We start from the raw sequence: 27,640 nt of genomic DNA, 5'->3' as shown, positions 1-27,640 counted from the left end.
ACTTCTCAGACCGACAACTGCCCCCTTGTTCTTTGTCCCGACAGTCACTGAAGTAAATTTTTAACAAATTTCTCAAAAGCCACATCTCTTATGAACATTTTGACACAAAAATGGCGATTTTCAGACAGACACATCAGGAGAAAATCCACTTTGTTCAAGACCTGTCTTTGTCTCAACAACACACTCTCGCGAGATTTGGCACAGATCTCCTAGGCAACGTCAAACAAACGGCTGCGAACTCCCGTGAAAATTATTTAAATAATTTTCGTCATGCTAAATATGACTCTTAGTAGTGTAAATATTTAATGTTATCATAAGAAAATATAAATATCTCACTTTCATCTACCTACAAATTTTATAAATCCACACGTTCACAGATCGAGGTGGGGGGACGGTTGGCCATGCCCATTTAGAGAGACAAAAGTGTATACATTTCTATCATGGGAAAAGCCTCTCATGGGGTATCTTGGTAAATAGAGTATCTTTGATATAACTGAATGAATTCAGATAGGCGAAGTCTAAATTCATCTGTTGCACAAAGCAGTTTAGGCTTTGACTGTCTTCAACTGGGCTGGGGAACAATGAATTCTGGGTAAATTATAACTTTTTAAAAAATAAAAAGGCCAACATAGAAACCACACCAGACTCGACTCTGTCACAATACTTTATAACAATGTCAGCAAACCACAAATTCTGAGTCACGTTTAACTTTTTTTGATTTTGTCATTGTTGTCTGGTGCTACTGGTCAGCGCTGGTGTCATTTATTGTAACACTAGTCTTAGACCTTGCCTTATGTTCTTATTAAATGAGTCAGTTTTTATTTTTGGGCTTATTGCCATTAGACCGATCAATGAGCAAAACTAAGACTGGAGCAACAGATGCAGAGCCGTGGCTCCTGCTCTAAGTCTGTACTGAACACAGATGAAACTCCTGAGACACAGCTGGAGGTTTGTGAAGGTCGGACACTGTCAGGAAAGCCAAAATATCCCACCGACATTTTATCTTGTTGTGACAGAGCTGACTAAGGCCTCCGTTAGTTGTGCCTCACTCACCATTTGTGAAGCAGATCTACTTTCATTTGGGAACCAACACGACCTGTTTGCACCTCACGCAGTGGCCTACATACTGTATTTATACAGTATAACCAAACTCATGGCTACTGGCAAAGTTTTTCTGCTTTGTTTGATGATGACTAACTGACTGTAAATGAGCCTGTGTGTCAGCTGTGGCTCAGTTGTACAGTACATTGCTAATCAGACAGACAGGGGTTCAATCCCCAGTTCCTTTAGCAGCACACATCACGGTTCGCCTTGGAACAGCTGGAAAATTATTGATTGATCAGTCTTCCAGTGTGTGTGGTTTGAAAGTTGCTATTTGTGGACTAAAGCAGCGGATGAACGTGCGTGTGGATGGGTTAACGTGACTAGCAGTGTAAAGCGCTTTGGGTTGTTGTTAAGACTAGACGCAGTGCATTTATTTTCAGCGTTTCAGTTAATTACAAAGTCTTCTGTGGTGTTACTTTAATCATTAATCTGAAGCTTTGGTTTGCAGTGCATGTGGCTGTTTTTTTTTTTTTTATGAATTTTTTCAAAATATCTGACTTATCTGTGTCCCTGACATATTTCAGCCCACGCTCCGAAACACTTTGTCCCCTTTAATGAGTAGGTTGTTATTATGGGAGAGAAAAATGGAGGCAGAGAGATTAAAAATGACTGGAATGTTTTGTCTGCTCTGAACTCTGTGTGCCGGAGCTGAAGATTAGCTAATATCATGTCCTGTGTGTGTGTGTGTGTGTGTGTTGTAGCCTGTATGAGGTACCAGCTGGTACAGTGAAGTCTGATTAATGAGCAGCATTACCCAGCAGCTCTCCGTTCTGCTCTGCTGAAAACAAACAACAGGTTAAATGTTAATATCCACCAGAGCTTTGAAGCAGGACGTTTGTCACTAGTCAGATGCCGTTTCATTAACGCTCCTCTGTGTTGCACTTTTTTTTTCTTTTTTTTTTAATCCCAGTCTGAGACAAACCGGGGTTCTGTTTGTAGCATAAACATGTATGTCAGAAATAACAATAAACCAGGTGTGTAGCTGATCTGAAGTCTGTCCTGTTTTTATCTCCCTCAGACTCTAAGGCCATCGTGGATGGGAACCTGAAGCTGATCCTGGGTCTGGTCTGGACTCTGATCCTGCACTACTCCATCTCCATGCCAGTGTGGGAGGGCGAGGATGAGGAGGTAACGCCCAACTGTTGATCTCATGGCCTCCGTCTCGGTTTGTTCCTCGGCAACAGTGTTTTGGTTTGTTTGCAGAGGGAAACAAAGGAAGAACGATTAAATGTAGAAATATTGAACAGCAGAATGTGAAGCTCGTGCATCTGTTGTTGGCTGATTGATTTGATGTCGGTGCGTTTGTGTTTCAGTCAGAGTCGAAGACCCCTAAACAACGCCTGCTGGGCTGGATCCAACACAAAGTCCCTGATCTGCCCATCACCAACTTCAGCCAGGACTGGAGGACGGGCAAGGCCCTGGGAGCGCTGGTGGACAGCTGTGCACCGGGTACGTTCCCCCGCAGCGCGCTGCACCGTCGTGTGTCCGTGTGCTCCCATTGATGACTGTGTTGTTTTTTTCCCCCTGTCCTTCGCAGGTCTCTGTCCAGACTGGGAGACATGGGATTCAGTGAAACCAGTGAACAATGCCACTGAAGCCATGCAGCTGGCTGACGACTGGCTGGGCATCCCGCAGGTTCGATTCCCTCTGTTATACATAAGAGTAGATGGACTGACTGATTTTCATTTGGGTTTCTTTCTCTGTATGTTGTTTCCTTCCAGCTACTTCACAATAAAAGCCCTCCAGCTACCAAGACATGAATGTAAGGGAATGAGGAGGGTCTGAGAGGCTTTTACTGTGAACCAGCTGCAGGGATGATGCCACATCTGTCTGCACTGCTCACAGTGGTGACATCTGATACATGCAGGGAGATGTAGGACATCAAATGTCTATCAGTGTCCTTTTCTCACACATCACATGTCCTGTATTTTTATGCAGCCTGATGAAGATGGCGTTGGGTTCACTGTGGTTTTTCTCCAGAGGTCAAAGGTCACAAGCAGCATCTCAGACAGGGGCTGTTTGGCCAACTTGATTGTCCAAAGCAGAGGATTTTTTATTTTTAAATGTTCTTTATTGAGTGAAATAAATGACTTAATGACCCAGAAAGAAATGATCAAAGTATTTAGTGTAAAGCACTTTTAAAATTGCAAAAAAAATGTTAATAATACTAATAATTTTCTCCATTAGAGGTCATCTTTCACCTTCCTCAAAAGTAATATTCTGCTTTTTGTTCAGTATGTAGAACAATCTCGGCGGTAATCATGAAGAAAGTTTCTTTTGTTCTGGTTTCATGAAGTCGAAGTTGGATGTTTTCGTATCATTGCTGCATTACATTATGCTCTTCTTCCTGTCAGTCAGCTGACACCCTCAGGAAGTCTCCTCCAGAAACAACACAGCTTACGAACTCCACTGTTACACCCATGACATTAATTCAGGACATCTTTGAAAGCTGGGAAAATAGTGACTGTAATCCAGATCAGTGTTTGACTTGAAGAAGGAAGAATTTAGACCATGACGTGAGGGGAGGGAAAGAGTGGCGACCGTAAAAGACAACAGTGTGACCGAGTTCAGTGTCCTGCACTGAACTACGGGTTTGTCAGATTTCCTTCACAGCCTCATTTCCTTCGCAAATCATCACTCGTCTTCCTCCACCACACACCTCCCCTGCAGCCAGCTCGTTCACCTTGGTCTGTTTTTAGATTCACTGATGAGGTTAGATTTGGTTTTTAGTTGTTTTTTTTTTTAAATGAGTGGTCTCTGCTACAACTCCTTTATGCACGCTGCATTTCTTTATGTGGACTGCAAATAAAGATGGATGTAGCCTCTGTGACGTCAGCTACAGGTTTCTGGAGAGCTGCTCTGCTCCACATGACTTTACCCTCTAAACCCAGATGGGCACAGCGGTGAGACCTTTATGGGCTGAGATGCTCATTCGCCTGTCACTCAGAGTTGCCACATCCCTTAATAATGCCAAATTTGAAGCCTTATCACCCTTTTCAGCATTTTTTTAAAGGTGCTATCAGTTTTCACTGTTGTCTTATAGCTACAATAATGTTATTTTTTTTTAACTTACCAGTCTAGATAAAATGTACCAATTTTTGCACCCCTTTACTTGCAGCATCAAAGTTCTGCTTATACAGTATTTTACTCCCTTTACTTTGGTACCACACTAATCAGCTAGTCCTGTAGCTCATCGACTCAAAGGACATATACCGACTTTGTGTCTTGTAAACACAACAATGGCTCTTGGCAAGTAATATCCGCCATGCTCACCTTCACCCTCACCACCATTCACTCCTGACAAGAAATCAAGTTCAGCCTCAGAGAAAAACTAAAAGAAATTGCTATTTAGACAAAAGTATGTGGACATCTTCTCTCCACTTACTTACTTGTATGTATTTCTTATTTTAGTCTGTGCCTGTGTTTCAGCCTCTTAGTTCCAGCGATGGGAAATGTTGATGCGACAGAAAACAATGATGTGTTAGACAATAGTGTTCCTGCCAACTTAGTGTCAGCACTTTGTTAAAGGATGTTTCCTGTTTCGACATGACAATGCCCCTGTACACAAAGCCAGATCCATACACAACTCAACTGGACCGCACAAAACCCTGACCTCAACCCCCGTCCAACACCCCAGGGATGAACTGGAACGTGGACTCTGAGCCAGACCTTATCGCCCTCCATCAGTGTTGGACCTCGCTGTTGCTCTAATGGCTGAATGGGAACAAAATCTCTGCAGCCTGGATCCAGAAAGTTGAGGCTGTTCACAGCAGTAGAGTCACATCCATGTGTGCATCATATTTCCAGCTGTCACATATGAGTGAAAAGTGCACGAGTCCACATACGATTGACCATCTGGCGCAAGCAGCTTTACTGAGCGTCTCATTTAGGTATTTTCTTGCTGCTACATATATGAATAAAGTTTTTTTTTGTTTTTTTTAATCTGTTGTGAGTGCACAAGGAGCTGCATAAAGGGTGAAATTGAAAACATCTGGAAGTGTTTGAAAAGTTTACCACCTCGTAGCACACTCCTTGTTTCTGTCTGAGACTACTCGTTCAACACACCTCAAACTCAGATTGAACTATCGGCAGTTGAGTTGCACTGTGGGTAGAGATGCCAAGTTTTGACAAAGAAGGAGAATGATGTCTGTGGTTCTGCCTGTGACGGAGTTATTGGAGTGTATGGCAAAGTTTTCATAAAGCAGTTTGAGGAAAAAGGACGATTTCTCTTTGTAACTGATGCATTTATCATGTCGACGTTGCAGGCAGGTGGAAGATAGTTTATATGATGTTTATATGTAACCCTCCATCATCCCGCCACAATATTTCAGGGGTTTTTGCAATCATGCTAATTGTAATGTGTAAATCAAATTATTGATTTCACCCAGAGCTATTAAAAGATGATTTGGGTATATTCAGGTGGAGAACAGTTTTATTTAAAACACACGTTAATTTTGTGCATGTGTGTGCATTTGTGTATGTGTGTAGGTGATCGCCCCGGAGGAGATCATCGACCCCAGTGTGGATGAACAGTCAGTGATGACTTACCTGTCTCAGTTCCCCAAAGCCAAACTGAAGCCTGGAGCTCCACTCAAACCCAAACTCAACCCCAAGAAGGCCCGCGCATATGGACCAGGTACACACACACACACACTAAGAAAAACTCTTCAGTCATCTCAAATGAAATCAGATTAACTTTATAAAAAGATTCAGTTGCTGTAACAGTAAATAACGACACACACACACACAGACACAGCACAACAAGCAAAAATGATAAACAAACACTGATTATTCTGTAAAAGGTGTCTGGAAAACACAGGAGCTTCTGTTTCTGACCTGTTGTTCCCAATTTGTGTTGGTGGTGGATGGTCACACTGGAAACACTGGTCTGTCTGACAATGTGAGGAAGTCGGCAGCTGTTAGTTTGAACAATGGTCCACACACACACACACACACACACACACACACACACACACACACACACACACACACACACACACACACACACACACACACTGGTAAGGTCATTACTCGTTCTCCAACGTGGACTACAACCCTGAGGAGGAAATACCTGGAAATGGTTACATGTACAGAGGCAACAGGACACCACACACACACTAAGCACTATGAGAAAACAGAATTATGAGTTGGATATCTCATCTCATCAAAGTAAAGACAACAGACTCTGTTTTCATCTGTTTACACGGTGAATCTCAAGTTTTCTCTCTCACTACTAATTTGTTTGCACCCAGGTTTTTAATCTGGATTAAATGTGCAGCTGGTTCAAACTGATTATTTATAATTTGAATTAACCGTCTGTTTTTTTTATTGTGCAGGTATTGAACCAACAGGCAACAGAGTGCTGCGTCCTGCTGTGTTCACGGTCGACACGTTCAGTGCAGGTCAGGGTCAGGTCACCATCTACCTGGATCATCCAGACGGCACCAGAGAGGAGGTACAAACCACCCTTCCTCCTTCGCAGACAGACCTGCATTGATTTTATACATGTTTTAATCATATCTGAATACTCAACTCATAAAAAAGAAACTCTGAAACATGTGTCCATCTCTGTGTCTTGTTGATCAGCTTAAGGCGGAGCTTAACGAGGGCAAGAAAACGTACAGCGTCACCTACATTCCTCAAGTCGTGGGACCTCACAAGGTGAATTTCTGTTCCTCTCTTCTCATGTAAAATATAAAATAATCACATGCATTTATTATATATATATATATATATATATATATATATACAGTAGCAGAGGAGAATTGATGATTTCATCTGTAACTTTAAGACCAAAGCTCAGTACTAAGAAGTAGGTTTTAACGTTACCAAGGTAACTTTAGCTTTAACTTTGGGTTTTCAGTCCTAAGACCGTGGTTCACTTATCACTGGGAAAACTCACCATGGTAACTGACTCCTCACCTGGTCCAGAACAGGTTAACTTCAGAGGATCAGATCAAAACCTGTTGACAACCAAACTACCGACCAATCGGATCCCTAGAAAAACAGAGGCATCATTCCTTCAGGCTGACAGGGACAAAATAAAAACTTTACAACGAGGCCTCGGGACAACAAATGTTATGCTCAGTTAACCCAGATAACTACATTCTTTTCTAGGTATGTTGAACTTGCTCTGTAGTACAGTTTAAATCCTTTGGGAATTATATGGTATAAACATGTCCTTGTGGACACTGTTGTTTTATTGTTTTATTTTGAAAGGGACAATAACATGGTTTAGAGCGTCTAATCTGTTGTTTCTGTGTCCAAGGTGACGGTGTTGTTTGCAGGCCAGGAGATCCCCAAAAGTCCATTTGAGGTGGATGTGGACAAAGCGCTGGGCGACGCCTCCAAAGTTACAGTCAAGGGCCTGGGAATTGAACCTGTGGGCAACATCGCGAACAAACCCACCTACTTTGACATCTACACTGCAGGTCAGAGACGTCAGAGGCGCAGAGTTTGTTTATTACAGACGTGATGTCACAACCACAGACTGACAAACCGTCTGTGACGGCGATACTGCAACACACACAGACGGCCTCACAACACACACACCTGTTAGTTAGTGTGTACACATGCACGGCAGAGGGGTCTTCACTGTCGTCTTGTCGACGTCTCCTCTGCAGGAGCCGGTACAGGTGACGTGACGGCCATGATCAGAGACCCTCAGGGCCGCCAGAACAGCGTGGAGGTGATGATGGAGGATAAAGGCGACAGCACGTACCGCTGCACCTACCGGCCCACCCAGGCCGGACCGCATGCGATTACCGTGACCTTTGGAGGGGTGGGGGTCCCCAAGAGCCCCTTCAGCGTAGACGTCGGGCCTGGTGAGTGGTCTCAGCTTCACTACATCACTAACTTGTTCTAATGGACTCATGAGTTTGATGACCACCACCACACATGAACTCATCATCGTTGTTGTGTTTCCGCTCAGCCTGCATGCCGGGGGCGTGCAGAGCAACGGGCCGGGGGCTTCAGCCGTCGGGTCTGAGGGTGAAACAGGTGGGAGACTTCAAGGTGGACACCAGGACAGCAGGCAGCGGAGACCTGAAGGTGCTCATCAAAGGACCCAGTAAGTGCACGTTCACACTGTAGCTGTTACACAATCATTAAGGCCCAATCCAATCCGTCATCCGTACGCCTTCACCTACCGCTGTCAACAGAGTGGTGAGGGGCAGGGGTAGAAATACCCCCCCATGAAATTGAACTCCACTACTAAACTCAACACAAAGGGGCACACAATTTAATGTAACTTAAAATGGTTGTTGTAATTTGAAAATCCTTAATGGTGGGTAAAATAGAAATATTTATGTATCTCTATTGGCGCATTTCCACTAGCACGGTTCGGCTCGGTACGGCACGGCTCGGCGCGCTATTGCGTGTTTCCACTAGCACGCAGTACCTGCAACCGGGTACAGTTTTGGTATCACCTCAGCCCTGGTTCCAAGCGAGCCGAAGCGTTACTAAAACGTGACGTCAGCCGACTGCCTTCCACTGATAGAGAGCCTAAGCGGAAGCAGGAAGTAACGGCGCCATGGGACCTCAACTCTGAAAAACTCGCCATTCAAATGAATGAGACTGAAAATGTTATTTTGTGATCCGATTGAATTGCGCCATGAGAAAAAAATATGTCCTCTACCTGTTTAAAACATCACGTTTCATGCCGAGAAATCAGCCGTTTATCATAAAACGGCAACAGAAGAATGTATTTTGTGTGAAGACCGCTCTACGGACTACAAATCTGTGTCCCACAAAAAATACGTCACCAACTGACACGGGAAAGGGCGGCAATTGGTGTGTGACGTCACCTACGCGACTTGTAGTCTTTCTGCTTACAGATTCTTCTGAATTTTATTCGACAATAGCTTTACAACAAACGGCTGATTTCTCGGGATGAAACGTGATGTTTTAAACAGGTAGAGGACATATTTTTTTCTCATGGCACAATTCAAACGGATCACGAAATAAAATTTTCCGTCCCGTTCATTTGAATGGCGAGTTTTTCAGAGTTGAGGTCCCATGGTGACCGTTACTTCCTGCTTCCGCTTAGGCTCTCTATTGGCCGATGAGTGTCGTCACTGGAAGCGACATAACCACTCGACGACCGACAACAGAAATGTTCCTGCTGAAGCTGTTATTACCAGAGAATTTCTAATATTTAGACTGGCTCTGTTATTACGTGACTTTATTAAGTTTTAATATTTTTTCATGCGAGAAAGTAACTGTTTAGATCCCCATGTGCGGTTAGTTTATCCAAACGACGGCTGTTTAGAAGTTTGCCCCAATGTTTTTCGGAGAAGTGAAGCTCCAGGTCCGAGCAGCGACCGCGACATCACAGAGGCAGCAGCCCGGCTCCTGACGTGCTCCGCCGGCCAGCCTACCACCGTCACCCCGAGGAGAACAGACCGCTAATTAACTTCCCCGATGGCTTTTTAGAGGTTTACCACCGGCTGGTTAAACTCTTAAATGTTGGTCTCATTGATGAAATCTAACAATTGTGGCTGTAGCAGCAGTTTGTTTGTGGTTAGAAAGAAGAGCAGCACTGCCTTGGGTTCTGTACGCACAGAAAACACCACATTTACATCAATAAATAAATGTTTTACAATGAACCAGGCCGATCTCGGAGCTGGCAAGACTCTCCGGTAAGGCATATTGAAAATTAAATGCCGTTATGGGGACGAGAGCAGTCAAAACGGCGGTTTAAAGCTAGCTACAGCGAGGGTAGGTTCACTTCCTGTTTACAAAGTAAAAGCACCAGTTCTATCGTAATGGCTTTCCTTATGATAAAAGGCAACAGGTGTTTTATTTTGTGAAAATAACCGGAAGTGCGTTGCTCACTACGGCTAGCTTTAGTAACGCCGACTTCGTTGAAACAAAATTGTAAACAGCTGGTATTTTGTCAGTTTTTCAACACGTTGGGGATCTAAACGACTACTTTCTCGCCTGAAAATGTTTCAAATGTTGCTAAAGTTATATATTTACAGAGTTTAGAGCGTTGCTCGGCGCCGTGTAAATGACGTCACGGCGGCACTAGTGATACTCAGTTGTAATGGAAACACAACCAAACCGAGCCGAGCCGTGCCGTGCCGAGCCGTATCGAGCCGAGCCGTGCTAGTGGAAATGCGCCAATAGTTTGCTAGTGCAGCCTTCTACCCAGGGGTGGAGCAGTGATTTTAAATGTGGGGGTGTTCCAAAGAACGGAAATTGAATTTCAATTTGAATCACAAAATGCAATTTTTAATCACTATCACGTAGTTATCACGGTGGATTTACCTATGCTACGACGTTCCTGAAAAAAACTCTGCACTTCATGGCTGGATTGAAAACTCTCTCAAAAAGATATAATTGACCTGAGCCCACCTTAGATCGCCAAAAGAGTAAGCTTCCAATCAGGGTCCAAAACTAACTTTTTCAGGCTGGTAAGTGAATTTTTTTTACCAGCCAGGCAGATAATTTACCAGCCAAGCAAGTAAAAATTGCATTTAAGTGCTGTATATTGCTATCAGTAGGCCTATTATTTAACGTGTCATTTGGGTCTTATATGCGATTCTCAATCAATGTTTTAGTAGTATGCACTAATACTAGCAATTAGGGGTGTGCAAAGCATCCGGAATTTGTATTTGTTGAGGGGGGGGCATAACATTATGGCCATCTGCCAAATTTTGTGTTGTTCCCCTTTTTGCTGTCAAATACGCAACAAACCAGTATGAACTTCTTCAGCAAGTTAAGCAACAATAGCTCATCTGTTGGATCAGTCCACACAGGCCGATACTCTCCTGTGTAGGTTATGTGACTTATGAAACTTGAAACAGGTGGAGCAAGTCTGTCTGTGATGGTTTCAGTGTTAAACCTACTGTAAATTGATAACCAGCAGCTTTCCCCTTCATGTTGCAGCAGTGCATCCTGTCCACGTCACCTTGTTGCTGGTGGGATGCCATGGTGATTTTATCTGCTTAGTCATCACTGATTGAGAATCAGTTGTGTGTGGGTGGGTGGCGGTTGTGTTTCACACAAATGTGTTGGAGCGATATCACTGAAATAGTTGATAAACTACAGAGATATCAGAATGTCAAAGTTCTTCTGATATTGTTTTTTTTGTCAAGAAAAATCAAAACATCCCACTTGAGTCCTCTCAAAACTGTAGGAGGAGTAGCGAATCGAAATTTGGTACGGAAGATGAATAGGAAGAAGGAGAAACACGCAGTATAACAATAGCGCCTCGGCACTGGGTTGAAGAACCTGAGAGGCAGATTAAAGATGTTTGAAATGAGAGATTTCATTGAGTCATTGGAGCCACTGAAGCGAGTCAAGCTTGGAGGTGACGTCAGGACCGCACAGAGCTCAGGCTCCGGGCTTTTAGCCAGAACCACAACCAGAACTTCTTTACACTGAGATTTACACTGAGTAGATTTTAAGATCTAACTACATCCAGATACATTTCTGACCTTTTAGTCCCATATGAGCCACAATGAGCTCTGATAATGTTATTATTTAACTCCATTAAATCCTGATGAGTGGCTATCACAGGACCTTGGATTTTCTAAATAACATTAATTTTCTTGTGTGTGTGTGTTCAGAAGGCATCGAGGAGCCAGTGAAGCAGATCTCCAGTCAGGACGGTGTGTTCTCCTACGAGTATTATCCCAGTGGTCCTGGCAAATTCACCGTCTCCATCACCTGGGGGGGTCAGCACATCCCCAAGAGGTGAGCTGTTAACTGCGTGTGTGTGTTTTAAGGCATTACCTCAGCACATGACCTCATCCGATCTGAATGGTTGGAGACACGGGGGGATGAGGGGTTGTAGTCTGGGCCTTCTCTGTGTCACTTCTCCGTGCAGCAGATTGTTGTGGTCTGTTGTGCGGATATTAGTAACAGCGTCAGAGCAGGGAGTTCCCACATCTCGGAGCAGAGAAACCGACTAATGCGAATTTGGCGACGAGACAAACTCATGTGCTGAGGTCATTTTTTTCGATACGAGAACAAATCATGGATCTGACGCGTACATGTAAAGGAAGTACCTGTGTACACAACTGTGTCGGTAAGTGGTTCAGTGGTGGTCCAGGCTCTGTCCCAGGTCGTACAGGTCTGAACGTTCCCACAGTGAAGAATCTGACTTCAGCTCCTCGGGGGGTTTTGGAGAAGCTACAGTAACAACACGGGAAACTCTTTTCTCTCTGTGCCCAGAGAATAATTCAGTAAATGATGATTTCTGGACCTCGTCACCAGTGAGAGTCTGTCTCTCTCTAATGGGTCCGTGTGTGACAACATTTCTGCCAAAAGACGAAGAGCCAAGGCTTAAACAGGGTGAAGGTCAGAGTTCAGGGTGGGACGGGACATTTAGCTGTGATGACTCAGATAGGGTTAATGGTTCCCCACAAACATAGCAGTTAAAGTGTGTGAGTGAGTGTGTGTAATGAGGATCCAAACTATAAATCAGCCAGTAAATGCTGAAGATTGGATTACAGTGTGTGTGTGTATGGGTAAATGTGTTGACAGCCTCATGGGTGAGCTCATGCTGTGCGGTGTTGCTTACGTCCCCTACACACACACACACACACACACACACACACACACACACAGTCTGTGTGGTTTCACTCACGTTGACACACTCTCTCTCTCTCTGTCTCTCTCTCTCTCATATTCTGTTTCTCAGTCCATTCGAGGTCGCTGTCGGCCCGGAGGCGGGGCCTCAGCAGATCAGGGCCTGGGGTCCCGGCTTGGAGGGAGGCATTGTGGGTAAACCTGCTGCCTTTGTAGTGGAGTCCATTGGCACTGACGTGGGAGTGCTGGGTGAGTCTTTGATCGCCGTTAGACGTCTTCTTGGCGCCGTCAGCCTCCTCCCTCCTCTAGGCCCGGTCTGATCCGACCCGCTGTCTCCCCAGGTTTCGCCATCGAGGGGCCGTCTCAGGCTAAAATCGAGTGCGAGGACCAGAACGACGGGTCGTGTGATGTGCGTTACTGGCCGACAGAAGCCGGTGAATACGCCATCCACGTCACCTGTGACGAGGAGGACATTGAGCACAGCCCCTTCATGGCGTTCATCGTCCCTGACAACAATGCCAGCGACTCAGAAAAGGTGAGCGACTTGCCCTCTGAAGCCCAGTTCACACACCTGACGCACAAAAACCCAGCAGGTCACCTTAACTTCCTGGTTTCCTGGTTGCAGGTCAAGGCGTACGGGCCGGGGCTGGAGAAGAGTGGCTGCCTGGTCAACCAGCCGGCCGAGTTCACTGTCGATGCAAAGAATGCTGGGAAAGGACCTCTGAAGATCATGGCTCAGGTAGGTCGGAGTCACTGCTCACATTTCAACCTCCTTGTGCGTCTGTAGCTCCGTGTGTCATACAAAGGGGATGTGACACAAACAAACTAAAGGTGCAAATCTGGCTTTTTATTGATTAAAACGATTAGTCTGGAATCTAATTTTATTCAACTAACTGCTCTAAAAATGTCTTTTGATTTGCAGGAGCTTTTTTTTTTTTAGAAATGTAATAATTTTCTGTATTCTGACTGACCTAACTGACTGTCCTTCTGTGTGTGGGCCAGGACGCAGAGGGACTCCCTGTGGAGGTGAGGGTGAAGAGTAAAAGCGAGGGCCTGTACTCCTGCTCCTACACACCTGCCTCCCCGCTCAAGCACACCGTGGCCGTCGCCTGGGGAGGAGTTAGCGTCCCCAACAGCCCCTTCAGGGTAAGCAGCCAATCACAGCACTGTGTCACTACAGAAAGGGATGTCCCACCCAGATCTGGGGCTCCGGTCAAGTTGGAAACTGAAGCTAAAGTTGTTCAAACAGTAACTTCAGTCAAAACAGAGAACATCAGTGTCGTCCAGTCAGAGACGCTGAAGTCAGAGCAGAAATTAAATGTGGTGAATTCAAAGCATAGTGAAGTGAAAACTAAAACTAGGAAGCCTCTGATCATCATCACATACATTGAGGAGAGGTTCAGTAGCTAGTTTAGCCGCACAGAGAAAACACACAATTAAAAAAGAAAATTGGTATGTGCAGAAAACACCCCAAAATGTTCAAGCCAGTAAAAAAAATGTATAAAAAGTGAAAAAGTTTGATAATAATTTGATAAATCTATAATTCACCAGAAAACACTTTAACACTTTAACTTTAACTTTAACTTTCTTGTTGCATTTCCAATGATTCAATTGGAAATGCAACAAGAAAGTTAAAGACTTAAATCACCACAACAAAGTTTTATAAATGTGCTATTTAAATGGGGACAACATCAGATGTCTAATTTGTCAGGTACGACATCATTTTGCGTGTGTGTTTGTTTGCTGATACTAATATCAGAATATTTTGTGTTGATTGAAACAATAACTGTCACTACATGATCAAAAAAAATGCATTTGCAAAAGCATGTTTAACTCAACCTTCTTGTATTTTCTATTAATTTTTTAACTTTTTATATGTAGTTTACATGTGTCTCATTAACAACACAAACTGTAACCTCTGTATGTCTGTGTGCTCCTTGGTGTCGACTAGTGCCTCACTATTCAGATCGATTATTCACTTTGATTTCTTAACTAAAGTTTTATGTAACTTTAGATGATTTAATCATTGTGTACACTAACAAATCTGTCCTTTACTGTAACTACTGTGTCATTCACTGTTATTCTCTTTGATTTTTGTGCGTTTTAAATCTCACTAATCTGAACCTCTCTGATCCAAACTATAAACTTGTGTTATAAATTGAATTGCTCCTAAAACTATATAAATAATATACATATATAGATATTAGAATATTTTGATAAAATAGTTGATATCAACCAATATGGAGTCTGATCATTATATTAACTTAAATATTGATTTAATATGCCTCTCACACTGGCCACACCTAATTTTTCATGATCTACTTGATCCAAATGCTACAGATCCTGGTTAAAGAGTTAAGAATAAAGATAAAATTAAAAAAAAAGTCTTGTGTGACACAAAGAAACATTTGTTCAGACATCTCTGTCAGCATGTTTGAAGATGCTCTGCACTGATCTCTCTGTTAAAATAAAATAATGTTTTATTGCTGTCACTGACTGGAGCTCTCAGATGATACCTGAATATCCAACCTGTCATTTCCAAGTTTGGCACCGTTTAATTCATTTTTCCAAGTTGTGAGTTGTCTTTAATGCAGGATAATCCTCTGACTTTGACGTCACATCAACACACTCATCGTGGTTGTGGTGCAATGTCAGATAGTGTTCCTGCTCTAGTGACTCCTCCTGGTTGATACGACACCTCCTCAGATCCGTTATGAAACACTGAGAATGATCTTGTCATAATTTACAACCCTACAAGTTGGGAGATGTGAGAGGTTCAGACAAGTGAAGCCCTGCCATCATCTTTACAGCTCATGATTTATAGTTGTTGTGAGGTAATTTTGCTCCTGTTGAATGAAAACCTTTTCACTTTGTGTCTATTTCATGTAGAAGTAGAAACATGAACACGTAGCACATTACAGTGTCACACATCATGTTATTATTTCCTTAGGTCAGAGTTGCAGTGACCTTTGACCTCTGCATCCTCATTTACAATCATCTGATTAGGGGTGGAATGAAACGACAGAAACAAACTGATACAGGGTGAAACGGTTTTCATTTTCCAGACTCCAACTGCACTGTCACAGTCTGAGAGATTTACAGTCGTAATTACTGTTATTTCATTGTCTTGTTTATCAGTTGTCTTCCCCGGTTGTTGTTTTAAGTCGTGTATAGTTTCACCCTCGGGGTAAATAAGTCTCATGAGAAACTGCCCGCAGGCCTTGCATGTATTTGCAGACACGTTTGCTCAGGAATTTACAACGATGCCAACAGGAGTTAACAAAGACATTCCTGTTGTTGTGCTATAATACGACAGAGGTACAAAGTCCGAATGTTGTGGCATGATCCAAGGAAAATAACAGAAGAAATTTGTTTCCTGAGTCTTTAAGCCTGGAAACGTCTTGACCATATTTAAAGTCTGAGCAAGACAATGTGCTTCGTCTGGCTCTTTGTGGCTGGTGACGAACTTCACACGGCTCCACAGATCATTTCATCTGGTTCAGGGGAGTTTTTTTAATTGTCTGAAAAGCTTCAGGTTTGGAGCTGATGTCACTGTGATGATCCAACAGGCTAGTTGTGAGCTGCAGCGGCCTGCAGGCTGCCTGGCACCCACTCTCACTCCGGCTTTAAAGCTGAAACAAAGGAGTGATGGAAAGTTTTGTATTTCCTCTATATGTACATACATTTAGGGAGCATAGTGATACAAAGTCCAGCAAATAATCAAGTTGTTCATTATGATAAATTCTGCCAGAAAGAACAGAACTAAGACAATGCTGCCTTATTTTCAGATTTGTTTAATATGGGATCTGAGTTGAGAGGATAATTTAACAGTCAGAGACATTTGTGTTCCTTTTGTTGTGTGTGATTAAGGCAAAAAAATATGTGAGATTCAAATTAATTTCACTTTTTTTCTCTTTTATTTATGGTCACATTATTCATGCAGAAAATGACATCACTGGATTTTCACTTCAGATTCACAGGAGTTGCGGGGTGCTTAACTATAATTTGTAAAATTTGTAGCCATGATCCGATCACAGCAGGGATTTTAGAAAGTGGAGCTGGACATGTGTCCACTGTCTCGTGACCCTGACTGTCAGTGAAATCTGCTGTGATAAAAATCAAAATGTAACTGCAGTTTGTTTTCAATTGTAGAGAAACTGAACCTCTGTTGGCAAAACCTAATTCTAACAAGCATGAATGTGTTTGTAACTAACATGTTGACTGAAACGCACCTTCGATCATCAGCTGTACTAAAATCCATTTAATCATACTAAATTTTCAGAATTGTTAGAGTTAGATTGGTTTTAAAATAAATTCTCACATCTCATTTAAATGTTTTACTGTGTTGTTTGGTTCATTTTCTCCATTTTCACCTAAAAAAACTATTTGGGAATGTATTTCACATACAGGTAATTACAGTTTGAGCGAAATTTTTATTTCACTTCATAGGACCAACCAGAATTTGGAATATAAAATTGACACTGATACATATTTCAAACTTGGCAACAATGAAAATACAGAAGTAGATAGGCATGAAGCTCTGATCTGTTTTTCAGAGTCTGAATTAGATAAAAGAAACATGAGTGTCTATAATGTTTACCAGCACTCACACACAGGAAAGATTTCACTCTGACTAAACATATCACACTGACCCGCAATATCACCCTCACCATTAACCTACAATATAGCTGTATGTGTGCTATCTATGATAAATATGTCACACCAAAAACATTTTGTGACTGTCCAACTCATTAATTTAAAATTAATTGTATTCTTATTTACATGAAATTTCAATGAGATCTCTGATTTGTTAACACGTAATCTCTTGCTGCTGTTCATGTTATCAGTGTAGCAAAAACACTGGTCAGCAGCATTCTTACAATTTCTGATTACGAGTATTTTTTGTTCACTGTGTTAAACTACAGCAACACAGGCCTGGTACCACAGGGACTCCAGATTTTTTTTCCTGTGTGTGGAAACCCTGTATGTAATGGATAGAGACTGAAAAGTAGTGGCCCCAGGGCAGAGCCCTGTGGGACACCGTATTAAGTGTTCATTCTAAAAAAAAATGATTTCGAAAAATACTAAAAAACTGATGAATTAATAGAGAAACATTCCTAAATGTCCTGTCAAATTAAGATGTCATTTCCTGTTGGTGTTCATAGGTGACCGTGGGTAAAGGCAGCCACCCTGACATGGTGAAGGTGTTCGGTCCCGGGGTGGAGAGAACTGGACTAAAGGCTAATGAGCCTACACACTTCACTGTGGACTGTTCAGGAGCTGGAGACGGTAACACACACACACACACACACACACACACACACACACAATCACACACGACCACACACATGCACGCGCACATACACACACACACAACCACACACAGGGTAACAATTACAGCAGGAAATCCCCACAGACTGTTTTATTTGGTGTGACAGCAGTTTCCATCTGTCAGAACAACACACAAAAGAATTACACACTGAAGTCTACACACTCTACACACACTGCTACGAATACACAAACACCCACCTTTTGTATTGTCTGGGAATGATTACAACACACACACACACACACACACATACACACACAAATACTGGTATGTCCTGGCAATGATCTCAAGACAGAAACATCCTGACAGGAAATTCATCGCTTTGACTTTCCTGAGCAGAGCAACACACATTTCATCATCTACAGTACCTGCGCACACCATGAACAAACCACACTCTGTCTGTATTCACTCTACAAGGAACGTCGCACTAACACTGGGCAGACCTCACTTTGCCGTGAAACCTGTGTGGATCCTCATGGATTCAGGAGGCCGCTGAAGTTCACTGAGCTCAGGGTGACTGTGTTTGGGGAGGTAGAGTAGGTCGTCCACTACTCAGAAAGTCGATGGTTTGATCCCCAGCTCTCAGGTCACATAGCAATGTGTCCTTGGGGAGGGTACTGGAAACACTGGACCCCATATTGCCCCCAATGTTTTAGTGATGTGTAGAGAAAAGCGCTGTATGATTGGGTGACTGGATAAAGGGCTTTGGTGGTTAAGATTAAACAAGTGCTGCATAGTGAGTTGTTGTAACTCAGTGTCATGTACATGAAACCAGCTGGAGATGACTATACTTCTTGACAGACTTCTTACCTTCTTATCTAACCTGTTGGAAGTAAAGAAGGTGAACAATAGCTTTTATCTCTATTATTTGCTGGGGGAGCAATTGTAACTTACACATGTCATCCTGGGGATCAATAAAGCATCTGATTCTGATCCACAGAACTAAAAAGAGAGTCTGAAGCAGATGTAAAATAGTTAAAACAGGTGTAAGTGTATGACCATCTCCTCTATATTACCATCTATATGTTCAATAAAACTTCAGTAAAACAAAAAAATGTTCACTGAAACTTCTCAAATGACTGCTGCAGAAACACCCACTTCATTTAACATCAGATTCTCAACACATTGGGTCATTGGGCCCCTGGGTATAGACATGTAGAAGGGCCTCCTTTGCCGGCTCTACACAGCAGGGTCACTGCAATGTAGTAGTTTTGTGCCTCCATCCAGTCCTTTTATGTCTCGGAGGAGTTTATTTAGTGTCTTATTGTGTTGCTTTTATGTGTCTCTGGTTGTTTTATGTCTTTTTGTGGCCCCCCTGAGGCCATTTGGCCAGTTTACCACGAGGCCCTGTCAGATTTACTTGGCAATAAAAAAGGAAACTAGTAAAGGGTAAAAGTTGGTGGTTTCCCCCCCACTAAGAATCTGACTCTGTTGGCCCCGTTGTCAGTTTCAGGTCTCATTCCTCTCGTACTCTGATTTCCTGAGCTGTGATTGATGGCTCAGTCGTGCTGCAGGGAATGCAGGTCGTGCTGAATGGTTAGTTCACTGTTTACACTGGAGCTCGTGTCAGTGAAAAATCCAAAGGCCAAAGTGTCCCTGACATGAATAGATGAAATGATCGAGCAGCAGGAAGCAAAAACAGTCTAGCGCCCCCTTGTGTCCCGACAGTTTTCTGCACTCAAGAAGAATTTATCACTATAGTGAGCTTTCCTAACTCTCTTTCGTGTGTGTGTGTTTTCTGGTTCAGGTGATGTCAGCGTGGGCATCAAGTGCGACGCCAACATGGTCGGTGACAAAGAGGCTGATGTGGATTTCGACATTATCCCCAACGCCAATGACACGTTCACCGTGAAATACATCCCTCCTGCTGCAGGAAGACTTGTCGTCAAAGTCCTGTTCACTGACAAAGTACAGTCTCACACTCACTCTCTCTCTCACACACACACACACACACAAACTAACACACAGTGAGAAGTTTAAACAACTACCATCTGGTGAGTTCCACTGTGCATGTTTCACACAGGAAGTTCCTCAGAGCCCCTTCACCATCAAAGTTGAGCCTTCCCATGATGCATCCAAGGTTAAAGCAGAGGGTCCTGGACTGGCTCGCACTGGTGAGAAACACACACACACACACACACACACACACACTTGTTCTTTACCTGTTGCACTCTGAACCTCTTTCTCTCTCTTTCTGTCCAGGTGTGGAGAGCGGGAAGCCCACTCACTTCACCGTGTTGACTAAAGGAGCTGGTAAAGCGCCACTGGACGTCTCCTTCTCCTCCACCGTCAAAGACTTTGACATCATCGACAACTACGACTACTCTCAGACTGTCAAATACACACCTGTACAACAGGTACGTCAACCCACCTGAGTGATGAGCTGCATCACTCACTCACCTGTAAATCACATAAGTATCAGTCATGAGGTTGAACAACAGATGTGTTGAACATGTGTCTGTTCATAGATCTGTAAATACACACCTGTACACCTGTGTCCGTGCTGCTCATCGCTGCAAAGTGGTCACATGAAAATGAAGAGTTGTGAACAAATGAGCAAACTCTGCACAGAAATGATTAAAAACCACAAAAAACAAACCAAGTTGTGCCTCGTGACAAATTGTTGAACTGTGTCGCACATGTCGACAGGGGGAGATGACCATCCTGGTGAAGTTTGGAGGAGATCCCATCGCCAAGAGCCCGTTCAAGGTCGGGATCGCTGCTCCGCTGGACCTCAGCAAGGTCACCGTGGACAACCTGGAAGGAAGTAAGACGTCTTCTCTGTCTTCCTCTGCTCTCAGCTGGTTTCCCAGACAACTGGAAAATAACTTAAACACATCAACATGTTAAAGTATTTATCAGCAAATGCAGTTCCACATTTACTTCTGAATCATGTTCTATACTATTTTTAGTAGTAGCTGAAGTATTTAGTGCTGATAAGGCCCCATACAACTCAAAGTCTATTAAGTCTCATCTGTAAATTATTATTATTAAATTGATAATTATTCATTTCAGGGGTTGAGGTCGACCAGGAACAGCAGTTTATGATTGACACTAAGGGTGCAGGAGGTCAAGGCCACCTGGAGGTGGCAGTGGTGAGTGACAGAGATGCTCTGTTAATGTCCTGTCAAAGTTTGCAGCATTTATTGATATAGAAACTGAGCGTCTCTTGTGTGTTTGTAGCTGAGTCCCAGTCAGCGCGCAGTTCCCTGTAAGGTGGAGCCTCAGCCAAGCAAAGCTGATGTCAGTCTGGTCAGGTACACCCCCACAGAGGAGGGGGTGTACGCTGTCAACGTGTCCTACGATGGACACCCCGTACCCGGGAGCCCCTTCCCTGTGGAGGCCCAGCTGCCTCCAGACCCAAGCAAGGTAACGTCTGATCCTTCAGGTGGAGAGTAAATAAAAGTGTTGCAATTTATATTAATAAAACATTATTTTGGAAAAGGAGGGGCTTTTAATTCAGAGATGTTCAACAAAGTCAATGTTTTATACCCACAGTGTTTTACTGGCAAAGACTGCTAGGACCAGCATGAAAATAAACAGAATAAAACACATGATAAATAGCACATAATAATGTTTACAAAAATAGAAATAAAAGGTTTATGATTTGTCTGTATGTTCAGTGTTTTATAGCTCTGCGCCTGAAATCAGCAGAAAAAAACAGATTTAGAAAACGAGTGAATTAAACCTTGATTTGGAATAAATTGATTTCACAGTTCCAATGGAAATTGAGATAATAAATAGTGAGAAAGCGGCTACATGGTCCCGTTATCATCCCTACCCCCCTCTCCTGTCTAGGTGAAGGCGTTTGGTCCAGGGCTGAAGGGAGGTTTGGTCGGGAACCAGGCAGAGTTCACCATCGACACCAAAGGTGCCGGCACCGGAGGCCTGGGGCTGACGGTGGAGGGGCCGACCGAGGCCAAGATCGAATGTTCGGACAACGGCGACGGGACCTGCTCCGTCTCCTACCTGCCCACCGAGCCCGGAGACTACCTGGTCAACATCCTGTTTGAGGAGGTCCACATCCCAGGCTCACCATACAGAGCCGACATCCAGATGCCCTTCGACCCCTCGAAGGTGGTGGCGTCGGGGTCGGGGCTGAAGAGAGGCAAGGTGAGGATCAGGAGAGACGGACGGGGGGCAGAGCTGAAGATAAAGGTTAAACAGTTTGAACCAGTTCATCGTCAGCAGCCATTGTGGATGAATTTGGCAGTAAATGATGATTGGCTCAAACAAAGAATCTGAATTTGTCTGTGAGGAGACTCCTTCTCAGATTAAGATATGAAACGAATGTTCCCACAGTGATTCATTGTGTTTTTCCATCAGTTGCTGCTTTTAATGACATCATTTCATCACGTCATCTTCCTCTGCATCGACTACTCATCGTTGAGTCACATATTTCACCACTTTTGTTGAAATGCACCTAAAATTTAGCGATGGATGTAAAATTGAAAGAGAAGTGTGAAATGGAAATTGTCAGTGCAGTGTGAGTCTCTCTCTGGCTCTGTCGACATCCAAACATGAGATCTGCTCTCGCTCTGCCAGGATTCATGAGGAAATGTCTGATTCCTAATCTAAAACGTATGAGGTGTGATGCAGCTTGTTGTGTCTGTGCAGGTCGGAGAGACCAGCGTGGTGAATGTGGACTGTTCTCGGGCCGGACCGGGTCAACTCAGCCTGGAGGCCGCGCTCGACTCCGCCCCCAGCAGCCCCACTGGCTCCGCACCAGGCTCAGGTAACACAACACCGTGTTGTGTCGCTGCCCTGTCAGTCTGATTATCCTGTTGTCTTCTGTCTATCCTGAGATCCTGCTCAGAGTAGTGAGGTTGCGTTTCTCCAGTTGTGAAGCGTCTCAAAACAAACAGCTGACACTTTGTACATTCACAGTCGTCAGTTCTGCGGCTTGTAAAAAAAAGTAAAAATCTGTTGTTCCAGGTGTGAAAGCTAAGACGGAGGTGGTGGACAACAAGGACGGGACCTACACGGTGACCTACGTCCCTCTGACCTCTGGCATGTACACCCTGCTGCTCAAGTATGGAGGAAAGACGGTCCCTGGTTTCCCTGCTAAGGTGATGGTGGATCCTGCTGTGGACACGTCCAAGGTCAAAGTGTTTGGACCCGGGGTGGAGGGACAAGGTGCAGTATGAGTCCGCCTGAAAACCTCTTCTACAATGTTATTAAATGAATTGATTGTAACGTCTTCCTACCTCTTCTCGTCTTCAGCTGTTTTCAGAGAAGCCACCACAGAGTTCACGGTGGACGCCCGTCCTCTGAGCCGGCGGGGAGGAGACCATGTGAGGGCGGAGGTCAGGAACCCGTCTGGAGCACTGACGGACTGTCAGGTCGTCGACAAGGCCGACGGCACATACAGCGTCGAGTACACTCCCTTTGAGAACGGTAACACGCCTTCACCTGTGTGTCCACAGCTCAGACTGTAGACCGACCCTCCTGGTCTTATGACGCCAAGACAAGCGAATGTTATATTACCGTTTATTTGTCCAACCACATCATGAAAACAGCAGCTAGTACGAGCTGTTTCTTTAAACTTTAAACTCTTTAATTAAATAAACGTGACACAGGGATGACGTTTGGTCGTGTTAAACTCAGAAAACATTAAAACCAAATAAATCTTTATTTCTGAACCTTTAAATACAGAGGTTCTTCACCTCGTTTTCATCTGATTCAGCATCGTTAGGACACTGACAGGTTCACACATGACTCACAGTCAAAGTAAGAGTACTTCATAGGAATTAAGTCAAAAGTAAATCACGTATGGTTGAGTAAACTCAGTAAAGATACTGGAAAATGCACTCAAGTACAATCCTCTAGTCAAAGTAATTAGTTACTGTCCACCCCTGATGATGGAGGAACACTGTGTTTAGGTGTCCGTCTCACGTGTGTGTGTGTCTGTGTGTGTGTGTACTTCAGGCGTCCACAGTGTTCAGGTTCTGTACGACGACACTCCGGTTCCTAAGAGTCCGTTCAAGGTGTCTGTGTCGGAGGGATGTGACCCCAGCAGGGTGGTGGCCACTGGCCCCGGGCTCCAACAAGCCCTGACGGACAAACCCAACAACTTCAACATCATCACCAGGTACAGCTGCTGGAGGGTGGAGCTTGATATCATATCATATCATGTTTCATTTAGTAGTGCTGTTATAAATGTATCTTCATGTATTTTATGTCACTATGTGTTATGTCTCCTCTTTGTAGTTAAGTAAGTAAAGCTGTACTTCAGTGCACCTTACCTGAAATACCTGAAAATATGAGGTGCAATAATATAATATAAAACAGTTGATTTTTCAATTGTTGAGACTGATCTCTTCTCTATCTAAAAACAGACCTTTTACAGAAGAGTGTCTGTTGATGCAGAACTCTGTCTTCATAAAACAGTCTTAAAGTCTGGCTCACTGCTGTCCTTTCACAGAGGGGCAGGTATCGGGGGTCTCGGCATCACTGTGGAGGGTCCGTCAGAGTCCAAGATGTCCTGTAAAGACAACAAAGACGGCAGCTGCAGCGTGGAGTACGTCCCTCTCACCCCAGGCCTCTACGATGTCAACATCACCTACGGAGGAGAGCACATCCCAGGTGAGCAAGTTATATTATGTTTATGATGGTTTAGGATCGTTTCAATGGATCCAACACCAAAATATCGTAAAGGATAATTTGTCTGGATATTATTTATCTCATGAAAAGACCAAAGCAACAGTGTGTGTCAGACTGAAGTCAATTTGTTCCCACTGAAGGAGTAAAAATGTTGTAGCTAAAACAGGAAGAAATGGTTCATCTGTGGGAGACTATTTTACAATCTGGCTCTTGAGTGTTTCCAGCACCAGGACCGTTTGTGTGGGATTGAAAAAAAAACACAGAGCAATACAATATATGGTTTCTGGTTTTGATCGTTGGGAGTTGTTGCAAGTAAGAAAAATGCAGGATGATTAAATGAATAGATATTTAATATAGATTAGTTCAGATTGGATTAGGAGGGATGATCGATAGATAGATAGATTCTCATGTCCAGCAGCCAATTAATAAAAAATATTAAATGAATGAATTTTTATTCTCATTATACAAGACGTACAATGAAACTCTGTTGCTCTTCTCTTGCTTTAAGATGAAGTAAAAACAAAGGCACAAAAAAACAAGTAACAAACAAGATACCAATAACACTGGTATTTAGTCAGGTGCAGACATGACTTAAAAAACTCAAATTAATCTGAGAAAAATAGTGTTATTATTATCTATTCATGGCCTTTTCATCTAAAGAAGTGTAAAGAAACCTGTTTGTTTATGGTCCTCACATGCGTCTGTTTATTTCACCTTTAACGTCGATGCCTTTACAACTCTGTTGTTGGCTTCGCTCTTGTTTCCGCCTGTCAACAACCAGTGGAGTTAAAAGATGCGGTAAATGCTTTCTAGTTAATGTTTAAAAGATGTTGCTGGTGTTATTGGCTGATAAAAGACGTGCCAAGTGTTTCGGTTTAATGCCTTTAAGATGTGGTCAAAGTTACTGGCACAAGTTAAAAAGCCGCAGCTCAGTTTTAATTGACTTTGCTCAGGAAAAGCTCAGTGTGAGTTCTGGTTCGACACCTTTCACACACACAGATGTGGGTTTGTGGTCCTGCTCCATGAAAGTGTGAAATCAGGATAAATGTAGCAGAGACAAGCAGATAGTGAGGCTGCTGTGACCACATAAAGACAAAGGTCAGTGACAGAGAACAAGAGCAATGAGCTTTTATTTTCACCCAAAATGAAATTTATAATGTAAATCAACCCCAGAAGCTTTTTAGCCAACGTTTGGTCTCCTTCTTTTTTCACTAGGAAGCCCATTCAAGGTCCCGGTGAAGGACGTGGTCGACTCCACTAAGGTCAAAGTGTCTGGACCTGGCGTGGGGTCAGGAGTCAGGTGCAATATCCCACAATCCTTTGCAGTTGACTGCAGGAAGGCTGGCGTGGCTCCCCTGGCGGTGGCCGTCACAGGACCTAAAGGAGTCGCCGAGCCCGTGGAGGTGACGGACAACGGGGACGGGACTCACACCGTGTCCTACACGCCGTCTGTGGAGGGGCCGTACTCGGTGGCCATCAAGTACGCAGAGGACGACGTCCCCCACAGGTACACGGGAGGGATTTAAGTTGTGGTTTGCTAACGGTGTAGATGACACAGTTGCTTTTCTAGGTTGTAGGTTTGGGCGCCTTGCTCGTGGCACATGGCGGTGGTTTTCCCTGAGATCAGTGTCTGTAGTAACTTGTGTCGTGTCTGTCATGTCCGCAGCCCCTTTAAGTTCCGAGTGCTGCCCACTCATGACGCCAGCAAAGTGCGAGCCAGTGGCCCCGGGCTGACCAGCGGCGTCCCCGCCAGCTTCCCTGTCGAGTTCAGCATCGATGCCAAGGACGCCGGCCATGGCCAACTGAGCGTGCTCATCTCTGTTAGTAACACACACACAAACTTAATTAATCAGACTAGAGGTCAGAGGTCACAAGAGTCACACCTTTCTTCTTCTTCTTCTTCTGTTCTTCTCCCTCTTCAGGACCAGGATGGTAAATCCAAGCAGCCCAGTATCCATGACAACGGTGACAGCACATACCGGGTGTCTTACGTCCCAGACCGCGCAGGCCGGTACACCATCGTCATCAAGTACGGCGGCGACGACATCCCAGCTTCCCCGTACAGAGTTCGTGCCACAGCGACCGGAGACGCCAGCAAGTGCACCGTCACCGGTACGCGACCACTGACGACGCGTCTCACAGGAAACAGAGATCAATAATAATGATAATAGTTCATTTAAGCTTCTAAAACACTGCGGAGGGGGACATTATGAAGACCCTATGAAACGTCTGTCCCCCAGGTCCTGGTGTGGGTCCCACGGTGGCCATCGGCGAGGAGCTCGGCCTGGTGGTGAACGCTAAGGGTGCTGGGAAGGGGAAGGTGAGCTGCGTGATCGTTCAGCCCGACGGCAGCGAGGTGGAGGCCGAGGTGCTGGAGAACGAGGACGGCACCTTCGACATCTTCTACACGGCTCCGGCTCCAGGAAACTACGTCATCTACGTGCGGTTCGGAGGAGAGAACATCCCGCGCAGCCCCTTCAAAGTCATGGTGAGGACGGGACGCAGCACGGTTCAGTGTGATGTGGCTCACGTAGGAGGAGGTGGTCGTCACAGCACCTCAGAGACATCTGCCTTCAATGAAGTTAAATAAGTTTAGTTCCTTAATTACAGATCCTGCATAAACAGACTGAGCAGATTTAGTCCTATCACATTTTTATCAGTATTCTTTTTACTTTGCCTTTAAAACACAAATCTTGTTCCAGCGTCTGGGAGCGCTGCCTCCGGTCCTCTGTGGGTCTAGTGTCAGTGTCTCTGTTCTCTCTTCTCCACTCTACGACGTGGAGACCGGGACTCTGTGAAGATCAGACCGTCCGTTACAGGACTCCTGGCTGCTCTTCTTGTCAGACGTTAACCCTTAATGTTGTGTCTTCAGGCCACTGATGAGGTTCCCATGGTGCAGGAGCAGACGTCCCTACAGCAACAGGCTCCTCCCCCTGGAGCTGGCTTTCAGCCCTGGGTACCCCCAAAACACACACACACACACACACAATAAAACATTGATTGAATTACACACACACACACACACACACACACACACTGCTCCTCTCCGTTGCAGGTGAATGGCTG

General features: G+C 44.2%; 1 protein-coding gene across 3 annotated transcripts in view; it reads left to right on the top strand.

Annotated features, from left to right (window-relative positions):
- The window catches only part of flnba (filamin B a), a 62,557-nt gene that overhangs the window by 23,991 nt on the left and 10,926 nt on the right, over positions 1–27,640 (top strand). Inside the window, exons 2-33 of one of the 3 annotated variants that reach the window (XM_085776840.1) lie at positions 2,123–2,232; positions 2,418–2,553; positions 2,642–2,739; positions 5,593–5,740; positions 6,441–6,559; positions 6,691–6,765; positions 7,373–7,535; positions 7,728–7,928; positions 8,036–8,173; positions 11,679–11,805; positions 12,755–12,891; positions 12,984–13,177; positions 13,268–13,381; positions 13,645–13,788; positions 17,808–17,931; positions 19,719–19,879; positions 19,995–20,085; positions 20,174–20,328; positions 20,621–20,738; positions 20,987–21,066; positions 21,155–21,340; positions 21,770–22,084; positions 22,589–22,706; positions 22,907–23,107; positions 23,195–23,368; positions 23,900–24,062; positions 24,396–24,556; positions 25,790–26,081; positions 26,241–26,394; positions 26,497–26,686; positions 26,815–27,062; positions 27,447–27,530. In XM_085776840.1, coding sequence (XP_085632966.1) covers positions 2,123–2,232; positions 2,418–2,553; positions 2,642–2,739; positions 5,593–5,740; positions 6,441–6,559; positions 6,691–6,765; positions 7,373–7,535; positions 7,728–7,928; positions 8,036–8,173; positions 11,679–11,805; positions 12,755–12,891; positions 12,984–13,177; positions 13,268–13,381; positions 13,645–13,788; positions 17,808–17,931; positions 19,719–19,879; positions 19,995–20,085; positions 20,174–20,328; positions 20,621–20,738; positions 20,987–21,066; positions 21,155–21,340; positions 21,770–22,084; positions 22,589–22,706; positions 22,907–23,107; positions 23,195–23,368; positions 23,900–24,062; positions 24,396–24,556; positions 25,790–26,081; positions 26,241–26,394; positions 26,497–26,686; positions 26,815–27,062; positions 27,447–27,530 — 4,919 coding nt within the window. Of the gene's footprint in view, positions 1–2,122; positions 2,233–2,417; positions 2,554–2,641; positions 2,740–5,592; positions 5,741–6,440; positions 6,560–6,690; positions 6,766–7,372; positions 7,536–7,727; positions 7,929–8,035; positions 8,174–11,678; positions 11,806–12,754; positions 12,892–12,983; positions 13,178–13,267; positions 13,382–13,644; positions 13,789–17,807; positions 17,932–19,718; positions 19,880–19,994; positions 20,086–20,173; positions 20,329–20,620; positions 20,739–20,986; positions 21,067–21,154; positions 21,341–21,769; positions 22,085–22,588; positions 22,707–22,906; positions 23,108–23,194; positions 23,369–23,899; positions 24,063–24,395; positions 24,557–25,789; positions 26,082–26,240; positions 26,687–26,814; positions 27,063–27,446; positions 27,531–27,640 lie in introns of all 3 variants that reach the window. The other 2 variants (XM_085776841.1, XM_085776839.1) reach the window with 2 other exon arrangements.

The sequence above is a fragment of the Trachurus japonicus genome, chromosome 5, assembly GCF_045865225.1.
Source record: "Trachurus japonicus isolate A0001 chromosome 5, Traja_1.0".
NCBI classification, from domain to species: Eukaryota; Metazoa; Chordata; class Actinopteri; order Carangiformes; family Carangidae; genus Trachurus; species Trachurus japonicus.
Note: the sequence above shows the minus strand (reverse complement) of the source record. Positions and strands in the feature narration are given on the sequence as shown.